We start from the raw sequence: 11,824 nt of genomic DNA, 5'->3' as shown, positions 1-11,824 counted from the left end.
ACAAAAAGGATAAAATAAAAGAGTCAAATAGTACAATAAACTGCCCCATCAAGCAACGGGGCATCAGAAATCTCGCATCCTTTGGTTTCTTTTATAACTCTCTCTCTGACACAAACACACCAATGGGATTAGGCCTTGGGACAATATTCTGTTTTTGCGGCCTCCCCTCTGCAGAGGGAATGATAAAAGGAAAACTCTTCCTTGCCAATCACTATGGCCTCCATGTAAATTCAAAGGCCTGTGGCCTGTTAATCCAAGGATAATGAGAAAACCCTGGGTACAAAAAGGAGCACCTCCCACCCGCCCCGAGCACATATTCACAGCTAACGCACACTGGGCACAACAATCTCCTCCATGCCCCCCTTTCAGTGGCCCAAATGATGTGTAATCCCAGTCTAAACATGACAGGCAAAAGGCTGTGATATTGAGATAAGGATTGAGGCGCTGAACAATGGCGCGAGATACAATGCCTAAATCGTCCGTCAATGGGCTTCTCGATCCGAGCATATGGTCATGCGCTTCGGATACCAGAGCCTTATTTATAGTTCAACAAGCTACTTTTGGATTTGTTTGCTTAGATGTGCACACAAATAATATCCGCTTCGAGAATCCACACATAGCACCAAACTTTACATTTTCAAAATAAATTCATAGTGATACAAAAATGAAGGGCTGATTTAAGAAAAAGCGTGTTGTGATTTTAAGGTGAGGAAAAATTTGATTGAACGCTATGCTGTTTTATGCCTCAAAATATGGAAATGGCAACCTCTTGTGGACAGTCAGAGTATCCCACAATGCAAGAGCAATTCATGTGCAACTCACTATTTGTCAATAGGTTTTTCTATAGATATCTTACACCTCATAACTATATACAGAGACAAATGAGCAATTATTCACGGATGATCAAGAATGTTTTAATATGTACAGGAATGATTTAATACGCAAAGAGTTGCTTTCCCTCAAAAACACATAAAACGATACAAATAACATATGAAAATATAATCATGCAATGTACAACGAAGACTATTTATACAGCGTAATACAAAGCAACGCGCACATCAACATTTAACAGCGACGACCAAGCATTGCAAAACTTTACACGTGATTTCGTTGAGCATAACCTTAACATTTATTATATTCGCGTTTGCACATGATTTTTGATGGGAGTTAATGTTCTAAGAATGATTAGGCTGTGAAGAAACGGCGTTCCCAAACATGCCAAAAAAATCCGATTTTTAAAGTTAAACGATCATTCTGGAATCTGCGATCTGTTAAATATAAAGCACCGTGCTTAAAACCCGAGATAGGATGCATGTGCGTTTGTTTGGTGCGGCCTTCTTGCGCGCCGGAGCCTTTTTCTTATCAGACTACAGCTGACGTAGGGAAAACCACGTTTAATTGTCTTCCCCCCTCACTTTTTAGAATAAAACAGCGGTTAGTGTCAGTAAAACGAGCGTATGGAGGGCGCGCCAGCTCGCGAAGCCGCCCTCACTACATTTTCTGCTTCCAAATAGTTTAAACTGGCTCCTGTTTCGACCAAATAGCGAGCCGGAGATTGCATTTGCATTAACGCCACGCAAGGGCGTATGTTTGAAAACACAAACCAGTGCTGTGAAGCTACCGTTTCAGTCATTTTCACGACTACGTAAGACTCGCGCCCGTTTGGGACGTTTAGATTAAAGCAGCGCTTACTAATGTCTGTCCGTGTTTTCCGTAGAATTCTACAGAATTGAATTCGATTCCGGATGCGAACTGACCGACTCTTTGCCGTGCTCTTGCTGCACAGGATTTCCATTTTCGGTCATGTTACTCAGCGTGGGGCTCACGGGTATGCTGTCATCATCGTCCTCCTCAGGCTGTTGATTTAACGGCTGGATCGCTCTCTCGATATCTGCATCCGCCTCCAGTTTTTTTATTCTTATGCCTGTTATGGTTTCGGCTTTTTTGGAGAACTAAAAAGGAAAAGAATCCTTGTTATTGATCTCGGTCACTGCAGCGCACGTGACTGAATAGTAAACAGACATTTACCTCTTTGCAGCTTTTGTTACCTAGAGGAAATAAAAAGAGCAATTATTGACAAACTCAAAGCTTAAAAGCACGGTTCACTGAAAAACGAAAATCCCGAAGTTGTTTTGATCCAAGTTTCGTTTTTCCATAGAACACAGATTGTTGTCTTGACGTACAGAAACCTTCAGAATTCCTCAAAATACCTCTTTCTCGTAACTACGACAGAATTTTCGTTTTTCAGTGAGATATTTCTTTAGGAAGTGCACGTTATTTGTTGGTCGCGGTACTTACTTCCTGTGCAGTTACACACTGCAACTACAAGGATGAGGCCGACGACAAACACGACTGCAAGCACCACTCCTATTACAGTTCTGTTATTGGGTTTACCGTCCGCTGAAATGCGACGAACAAAAACACAATCAAATACTTCCTCCTGACGGCGTTAAGCGTGCACCGAAACCGTACAAACACGTCACGGTCTTGTTTTAAATAAGCATGATTTTCTGGTGAAGTGATCAGTTTAGGCATACAGGAACCGGACTCCACCGACGCAACTCTTAAGTTTCACTACTGTATTTTCAACACCCACGCGAACTCTTATACGAACAAATGTACAGCGGTGTCAGTTTTGCACGCAATTAAACAGTCGTATCGATTTGGGATAAAGGCCGCTAAAAGACGAGATCGCGTTATACAGCGCGCTCACCACAGATCCGGTCCGAGGTCGAACTCCCAGGAGCGTTTTCAAATCCATCTGCGCACCTACACAAAGGATAAAGAGAAATTTTAAAAGAAAGTAAAAAAAACAAAAAAAAAAAATCCAACAAACAAAACTATTCAGACATAAACCATAAATTTAAAATGTATAAAAAATATATACACTACGGTTTAAAAAAGTTGGTGAGATGCAATTTTTTTTGAAAGAAGCTCACTAAGGCTGCATTTGTTTGATCAAAAATACAGTAATAACTTCTTTTTTTTTATTGCAACCAGGCTGTTTTGGGTCGCCATTGACTTCCAGAGGGTTTTTTTTCCTACTATGGAAGTCAATGGTGACCCAAAACAGCCTGGTTGCAATAAAAAAAAAAAACCACACAGTCATTACTGTATTTTTGATCAAGCAAGTGCAGCCTTAGTGACCTTTTCCTTAATTATTATTAGTTATTACTGGTACTTAATAATTAATACGGGCTCCTAAATCAGATCTTCTGCGTAATATAGAAAAACCGTGTCGTGTATTTCAGGATTCCATAATGAATAGAAAGTTCAAAAGAACGGCATTTATTTAAAAAATGCAACATTATGTTTTCACTGTCGCATTTGATCAGTTTGATCACATATCTCTGAACTAAACTTTTATACGGTATTGAACGTTTTGTTTGGTCTAGTACCAATCAAATCATTTCAGTTATTTCGTTCCCAAAGTAAGTACTTTTGAAGTGCTAGATCAGGTAGAAATAAAATAATATTACTCTTGCTCGCATGTTACCGTTTAGATTAGACTCAAAATTAATTGCACTGGTCCCTTTTTCCTTCTTTTAGCGCATGACCAAAAAAGGGCAAAAAACATTTTTTCATACTTTGTCCATTCCTTGCAAACGTCAGCCGAAAAACGGGTGGAGAACGTCCCATTTTTACACGCCTCGCACACAGTATCGCTAACCGCCGAGCCTGCCGCGATACAGAGAAACAAGGATTAAACCACATTTCACTGAGAAAATAAGCCACGCTTATAACATCTCTAAATCACATCTGAAACGATGTTCTAAGAGATGTGACGTTATTAATACCCGAGTTAAATAAATCGGTTTGCGCGTGAATACCGCCTTCGAACCGAAAACTCTTCCGTCAGACGGCACAGACCTGTTTTGGCCACTCTCTGTCCAGGCTTGCAAGCTGTGTGCTCCCTACAAGAGTTGCAGTCGTCGTCTTGCGTGCAGTAGTATCCAGGTTTACACTGGCACTTGACCAGGCTGGTTTTACTGGGGTTAGGCTCTGGCTTAAAATGCAAATCTGATTTAAGCAGAAAAGGAAAAAAAACGGTGAGCTTCAGAGAGAACGAGTGGTTCTTATTATTCGCTTTTAAACGATTGATGCATAGGGGTTAAGAGCATCGCCTAAGATGCAATCCTCTAAACGAATGATAAAATAGTGAGACTAAATGTTACGGTCTCTATTATTTCAGCAGCGATGAGCCACTTACTGACGTCGCAGCTGGGCTGGCGATCGCATCTGGTTTCGCTCGTGTAGCCGCTCTGATATTCTCCGTCCTCGCAGTCCTGACACCGAGGGTCCTTGCAGTCGTCGTTCATCAACATCCTCTTACCTGCGACAGACTCACAGTAACTACCCGCTCCCATTGGATGAGTAGAACGGAGGACCAGGATTAAGCGAACGGTATCGATTTATTTCGAGGCCCATCTAGCTAAAGGCCTGCACAATAGACTAGTCTTGCATAAAGGAAGTAGACTTCATGCTAATACTTCCTCCAGACTAAGCCAGCATACCGTCACGCCACATTTAACTGCAGTTCGTCCACGTACCTGGTCCACACTTCTTACAGCACTCTTCACCCTTCAGATAATGCGTTTCCTTTTCACAGCACGACACAAGGTGCAGCAATGCGACCTGTCAAAGGTAAATGGCAAATGCATGACGATATTAAGCGTATTAACCGAAAATCCTAATTAGGTGTTTCCGATTACAGCGATTTTTCAATGACTTATTACGATCGAAATCTTGTGTGTTCGAGCTTTTGGTCAACTTGTTTTCTGTCGATTAGCACAGCTCGGGCCTTCCTTTTTTTTTTGAAAACATGCATTGCTTGCGGATCGTTCTGTCTTCATTACTTGTGAGAAAACCACAACAACCGACAGAACAATATTTGGCAATGTTGTGACATAATACGACTTAAGCAGTGTTTTGTGATCTGGTCATTTTTGAACGGAATTAAAAGTTGTATTTAAAAAAAATCCCCCCCAAAAGTGCGAAAGTTATTGGCATTTGAGTCACGTGACCTAGGAGGTGGCTAATCTGTGAAGAATAAATCTTTTACTATCCTATTAATAATACGCGTAAGATAATATGCATGTGCATTTTTAAATGTCCAAATCATATGATAATCAGCTATCATGAAATGAACGGCGACCAACGCTAAAGTTAAATATCAAGTACGTTTTTGAGCTTTTTGAGTGGACTTCAGATCTCCAAACAGAAACATGGGGCATACTTGAAACCGAAACGACATTTTTACACAGGCAACGCGGAAAGTCCCCGAGATCCCCACCCAGAGTGACCGTTTTGCACCGCAGGCAACCTCACGCCAATGCATTACGCGACTGTTTAACGACGCACATCGTCCACGACGCAAATGTTTTCGTATCTTAAGACGCGGACGCCTCAAACGCGCGCCAGGGAGCTAACCGAAAGTGAAAGTAAAGCCAACGCAAGCGGCGACGACCTAAACGCTGCGCGTGAAAAATAGAAATGACAACAGATGGTAGAAATTGAATAGAATAACGACCTCCGTTACTTTCAAAGCGTAGTTATGGCGCACAAACAGTCACTCGAGCGTGTAAAGCGCATCGACTTACCAGCGCGCAAAGAAAATAAACCCTCATGGTGAGAATATCCTTCGAAACGGACGCCTGTAACAAACTGTTGACGCCTCACAAACACACCAGACGCTAAAGCGTCCGCCCCAGACCTTAAACTGAGGTTTGACAGCCGAGACCGGGGGATTTCTTCCCGCAGACACGCCCACCTGCGACACGTGACCGTTTCCCATTTCCCCACGCTTTTCCAAGAAACCGGCGTCAAGGCATTCGCTACGCTTCAAGTCGTTAGGCTTACGTCACGTTTTAAAGAGATTTCTTGAAAACTTAATAGCATCGCGATATAGCCTGATCTAGCAGGCCTATGCAAATCACACGTTTCTTCATTTGAAAACAGACCTAGATCGTAAGCTGGAATTGGTTTGCCCGTCAGTCCAGTTCCAGACAATGTCACTCAGCCGGGCAGAAGTTCCCAGCTTGACTTTCGCTTCCTCCTGACCACAAGCGCTGTTACCGAGGCCCGTCGTTGCCTTCTGTACTTTTTAACTTTTGCATTTTTGGAAGGAAAGTAATTACGCATTTATTGTCGATTGCAGTGTATTGACCTTTTCAGTGCTTTCGGACGCACAAATAATTGAGGTTTGCACTAAATGACAATTAATTATCGAGTATATATATATATATATATATATATATATATATATATATATATATATATATATATATATATATATATATATATATATATATATATATATAATATGAGTGTCTCATATAGAACAGTATTGTTATTATTAATTAAAAAACTAAAATGTTAGAATTACTTTTCATTATTTAAAATTAAAATAAAAAACAACAACAAATAATAATAATAATAATTAAATAATAATTAAACTAAATAAATACAAATTTATATATATATATATATATATATATATATATATATATATATAATAACTGCATAATAAACAATACTACACACTGACATAGTATTATGGATTTATAATATAAAACAAAAGCCTATATGAAAGACAAAAAAGTGATATAGTCATATAGAACAGTATTGTTATTATTAATAAAAAAACTAAAATGTTACTTTTCCTTATTTAAAATTATTCTGAAATAACAACAATAATAAACTAAAAAAACAAACAAAAAAAAATATATATATATATATATGTGTGTGTGTGTGTGTGTATATATATATATATATATATATATATATATATATATATATATATATATATATATATATATATATATATATATAAAAAAAAAAAAAAAATATATATATATATATATATATATATATATATATATAAAGTAACAGCATAATAAACAATACTACACACTGATATAGTATTATGGATTTATAATATAAAACAATAGCCTATATGAAAGACAAAAAAGTGATAGCAAAACACAGCTCAATAATGTTGATACAATGGCAGCATTTGACAGTTCACACATTCTGCCACCGTGAGAAAAGTTGAGCAAACAGCATGCAGTTTGAGAGTTTTACAGCCACAGGTGAATCCCACCCTTGCTGAAGGGCTCTCCCCTATAAAAAAGAAACAAAAAAAACAAAAAAACCCAGGTCTGGACAGCATGAGGAAACCCCCACATTACAAGGAAGTTGTTTTGGAATATACATGCATGAGTACTTCTAGGGACATGCCCTGGAAGAGAAGAAAGATCAATGACGTAACCAGCCAGATCCCAACCTAGTGACATCTGGACTCAGGTAGTTCGTTTTTCACAGCATAAGGCCGATTGTCTCACTTCCTCAAAAGGTACACTATCTGAGAATGATTTGAGGCATGGCATACTGTAATTAAAGGTGCTGGTGAAAAACCCTTCAGTCCCATGAGGAACACTTCAGAGAATACGGACGTCACATTTTCCAAGTCAGTTTAAAAAAAAAAAAGGGCTAAATTCTCTCGTAAGACACCACAAGGTCTCGTGGGCTCGTTTTATTAAAGTCTGTAGGCCGGTGTGTTCAAAGAGCCAGTATCAAAAAAAAAAAAAAAAAAAAAACCCAAAACATGTACAAGTTTTCACTACACTAATCACTAGACTACTGGTAAATGAAATAGGATGTAAACACTTCCTTTTCTCAGTCTGTCACTTTTTTTGTTGTTGACACATACAGGGTATTTTAAGCAGGCGTTAATAGACACCTACTTCTGAATGTTTGGGAGTTTTTAGTAGTGTTCTCCGAACTTTGTTTTGATTATCCTTAATAGGTTGTTAAAAGCCCTTCAAAACGTTTAAAGATTTAATATTTTATTTTTTGTGAGACCAAAATATTAATTTGAATTAATTACGTGGCAGCTTCACAGTCGGTCGACATATAAAAGTAATAATTAATAACAAAGTCACAGTTAAAATTTTAGGGCGGCTGTTTTGGGGCATTGCTACAGTGTTATATCTTGGCATTGCTCCCTAGGAAGATTATTATTATTATTATTATTATTATTAGTAGTAGTAGTAGTATCATTAGTAGTAACGTTACCTGTAGTAAATATGATTAATTGGTTGCCATGATCGTCAGTGCTTCGTTGCAAGATGTTTGCAAACTCATGATAATGTTTTCCAGCACTCGATGGGCGATGTGACACGTGTTTCGGTCTCCTGACGTCCCGTGAAGACACACGGAAGACAGCGCACGTTCCTCGAGGTAAAAAAGGTTATTTATAATTTCTTTTTAATAGTGAGTAAATATATGAGTTAAACGTCGCCCTCTTGTGTGCGGTTCCGGTATTGCACATGAAAAGTATTTCCAGCAACACTTAAGTATCCCGTGCCTAAAACAATGTAATTAATGCAGTACACATCTGATATATATATATCTATTTATTCATATTTTTACGCCAATTTTCGTACTTGAATATTAAAACTGTAGACTAGAAATGACTATCGAAAATACACGAGCGCCGAAAATACATCTGGATAAAACACAGTTGACTACTGACAAAATAAACCGCAGAAAGCAAGAGGGAGTTAATGTCATAAAAACTAAAAAGAAATAGAAAAAGAAATATTAAGGTTAATTTCATCCCAAAATCGAAAGGAAAATAAGAAATAATAATTTGTTTAATGAAAATGCAGATTATTCTTAGGACATTTATTTATGATATTTTTAATTTTGGATTCATTTTTTTTTGTTTCAATTTTTTTGGAAAAAAAACACGATCTGTTTAAACGAGATTCGCTTAGTTTTCGATGTCGGAAACGTGTCGTTTAAAAGCATTTCGTTTAAAAGCATTAAAAGCATTCATTTAAAAGCAACCTCGTTTCAAGGACGAGGTTAAAAGGTGTGCAGCTCCTTAAGCTGCCTCAGAGCTGAGGCGAGGTGAACTTTGCCCTCTCTCTGAGCGCTACGCGTGACCTCGCCGACCTTCAGAGGACTCAGGTTCAGATCAAAGATGAGGCTGTAGTTCTGCAGCAGGCGTTTGGCTCGGTCTTTATCCACATAACCTGAAAACCAGCGTCGAAGACATCATTTCGGCATGCAAAATCAGTCGATTTGAGTCACGGTGTTTTTAAATCGCTTGTGCTTCAGACAGACTGTATTTGTGTGGTGGCTTTTGCACCTGTGTTTTGGGTGTCACACAGCTGTAAGGCCATCTCCATCTTCTGGAACCCCTGAAGCCACGTTTCTCTTTGTTCTGCACTCCTGCCGCTCGCTGATTCCAGGTCAGCGCCGGCCCAGATCTCCGCCTGAGAGGATCGTGTCCAAAAACATCCATCAAAACGCGTTTTTTCTATTTCAGAAGGCTGCTGACGGAATAAGACGACAGACCTCGACGCTTTGCCGTTTCTCTCGTACGGCTTTCTGTATGAACCGCAGCAAGTGTTGATAGTGCACCTGCAAAGCAAACGCATTAAAATCATTTCGCTTTAAAAGCAATGACATTAGAAATCCTACAGAAATCCATGTGTGCGTAGAAGCACTGAAACAGTGTGATAGTGTGAGTCTTTTGATGTTTACATTTTATTTAGAAGATCTGAAAATGTGTCATGTTTATATAAATATAGCTGAATTAAATGAGAGAAATGTGTGATCTTTTTCAGAAATTGAACTGAACCACATAAAAACATGTGTTTCATCATCCTAATATACTGTATGTGACAGCAAACATGTAAAACAAGTTTTTTTGTCACACTGTGGAATACATTGAGATATAAATATATGTATAAGAATATATATATATATATGAATATAAAAAAAAATATATGTATATATTATATATATATATATATATATATATATATATATATATATATATATATATATATATCTCAATGTATTCTTCTTGAGATAATATCTCAATGTATTCTTCATATGTATATAAATATATATGTATATATGTATATATATGTATATAAATATATATATATATATATGTATATGTGTATATATTTATATTTATATTTATATATATATCTCAATGTATTATTCTTGAGATAATGTATATCTCAATGTATTCTTCATATGTATATAAATACACACACACACACACACACACACACACACACATATATATATATATACATACATATACATATCAAGTTTAGATTTCTGATTTAATCAATAGATATAATTTTTGCTGAATGCATATGGATCCAAAAGTGCATAACGTGTTAACTGATAGCGTCTGCCTGTTAGGTGATCTCCAGTACCTGCTCCGGGTCGCTGGTGTTACTGAAAGACTGGAACATACAGGCCAGCGTGGTGAGCTTCAGAGGGAGCTGCAGTCTGAGGAACAGACACGTGAGTTCAGACCGATGGACGGTTCCTGACCGTCCCGGATCGAGCGACGTCACTTCCTCCTCCACGATCTGGAGCGTTCGTGGTTCCAGATCCTGCAGTTCCTCAGAGACGGACGAGAGGAGGCCGAATTCCCGGCTGGATTTGACTGGCCGCTCTGTCTGGACATGTCGAGTACGATTTTGCTTTTTAGAAATGTAATTTTAACTTAGTATAAACTATCATACGGTAGTGTTTTGTTTTTTTTTAACAAAACTTTTTATAAGCAAGGATGCGATCACAGGAAGCGTCACAGGAATAAGTTACATTTTTAAAACATTTCAATACAGTTAAAAACATTAAAAACAGTTATTTAAAATATAGGAATATTTCACAATATTACAGTTGTACTGTACCTTCAAGCAAATATATGCAGCCTTGGTGAGTGTAAGAGGCTTCTGCCCTCTTTTGTTTGATTTGATTAAAGACAGCTTGCACATTATGTCTTACCCGTGGCTCCGTACTATGAGTATCTGGCTTGAGTTGTTTTGAGTGACCCAAGTTAGTTGTGGACTCCGGATGTATGTAGGATCGAGAGCGATCTCCACACGGTGCCGTCACACACCGTCTGTCAGGAACCTGGATCATTACCAAACCATTAGCATCCAGCTATCTTCTAGCACGTGCTTCAGACTATATAGCACTTTTTTATCTTTCCAGTAAACAACGGGAAGTGGGTTTCCGAACGCTAGACTGTTGTTTTGATCGGTAGGCACCAGGTTTCAGTAGCATGGACAGTGTTTCCCCTAGGTTTTGGGCCTTTTTAAATATCTATTTATATGTCTAATTAATTAGAACAACAGAATAAGTTAACAATTTAATACCAATGTATTAAAGGTTTAACCAAATTACATTTAGGGCCCTATCAAAATGTTTTATTTTTTTCCCCAACCTTGTGTTTTATTCTCACCAGATTTTGTGCATTTTTTAATTTGAAAGCGCCAAAACACGTTTTATATATTTTTACAATAGCCCCATGATTTTTCTTCTCCTTTCTTCTTCTGCGTCGGGTATTTACAATTATTAATGCACATACGATTCCTTGAATTTTTCCTACTGTTCATTTTATATCGTCTTTTGTATTGTTCTGTGTTTGTTGTTTAAAGCATTAATAAAATCGCAAGATCGTAAAAAAGCGAGCAAAAAGACAAAAAAAGGGCGAATCTGTGCCGTTCATTAACACAGAGACACGTGGAATTTATATTTGAATGGTTATATTTAAACGACGTCAGGGGAAACACTGAAGCATTTGACCTCTAAAGTCACCTGAAAACTGGTCAGTGGTAAACAATAATTAAGTCTGAGTTCGATATGATGTTTAGCAGTCAGTAGTTGATTTTTTATTACCTGTCTGAGAGCATCTAACAGGTTTTCTGTGTGCTCCAGGTCACGAGAAGGTGATTTTCTGCTTGAATCTTCGTCTGTGACTCTGTTAGGTGGACTATGTCCG

The 11,824-nt window shown here is 38.0% G+C and overlaps 2 protein-coding genes across 2 annotated transcripts; both read right to left on the bottom strand.

Annotated features, from left to right (window-relative positions):
• Positions 1–898: 898 nt before the first annotated feature.
• On the bottom strand, positions 899–5,756 carry cd40 (CD40 molecule, TNF receptor superfamily member 5). Its single transcript, XM_043230317.1, has 9 exons — positions 5,601–5,756; positions 4,551–4,635; positions 4,211–4,333; positions 3,871–4,020; positions 3,588–3,678; positions 2,714–2,769; positions 2,299–2,400; positions 2,029–2,048; positions 899–1,952 (listed from the first exon to the last, which is right to left on the bottom strand). The coding sequence occupies exons 1-9, from the start codon at positions 5,625–5,627 to the stop codon at positions 1,722–1,724; spliced, it is 885 nt and encodes a 294-aa protein (XP_043086252.1). The 5' UTR covers positions 5,628–5,756; the 3' UTR covers positions 899–1,721.
• A 4,473-nt stretch (positions 5,757–10,229) lies between these two features.
• On the bottom strand, positions 10,230–11,272 carry LOC122332731 (uncharacterized protein C1orf87 homolog). Its single transcript, XM_043230099.1, has 2 exons — positions 10,825–11,272; positions 10,230–10,496 (listed from the first exon to the last, which is right to left on the bottom strand). The coding sequence occupies exons 1-2, from the start codon at positions 10,960–10,962 to the stop codon at positions 10,230–10,232; spliced, it is 405 nt and encodes a 134-aa protein (XP_043086034.1). The 5' UTR covers positions 10,963–11,272.
• Between the last annotated feature and the right edge of the window lie 552 nt (positions 11,273–11,824).

Source organism: Puntigrus tetrazona, unplaced genomic scaffold, assembly GCF_018831695.1.
Source record: "Puntigrus tetrazona isolate hp1 unplaced genomic scaffold, ASM1883169v1 S000000148, whole genome shotgun sequence".
Lineage (NCBI taxonomy): Eukaryota > Metazoa > Chordata > Actinopteri > Cypriniformes > Cyprinidae > Puntigrus > Puntigrus tetrazona.
The sequence above is the reverse complement of the archived record's forward strand: the minus strand, read 5'-3'. Positions and strand labels throughout refer to the sequence as shown.

Excerpts from the sequence above, each read along its gene's own strand:
- cd40 (XM_043230317.1), bottom strand. The coding sequence starts at position 5,627 with ATGAGGGTTTATTTTCTTTGCGCGCTG. Across the intron at positions 4,636-5,600 it reads TTTATTTTCTTTGCGCGCTG|GTCGCATTGCTGCACCTTGT; the intron begins GTAAGTCGATGC and ends TACCTTTGACAG. Across the intron at positions 2,770-3,587 it reads GTTTGCAAGGAATGGACAAA|GTGCGCAGATGGATTTGAAA; the intron begins GTATGAAAAAAT and ends TCCTTTGTGTAG.
- LOC122332731 (XM_043230099.1), bottom strand. The coding sequence starts at position 10,962 with ATGATCCAGGTTCCTGACAGACGGTGTGTGACGGCACCGTGTGGAGAT. Across the intron at positions 10,497-10,824 it reads CTCATAGTACGGAGCCACGG|ACAGAGCGGCCAGTCAAATC; the intron begins GTAAGACATAAT and ends CGACATGTCCAG.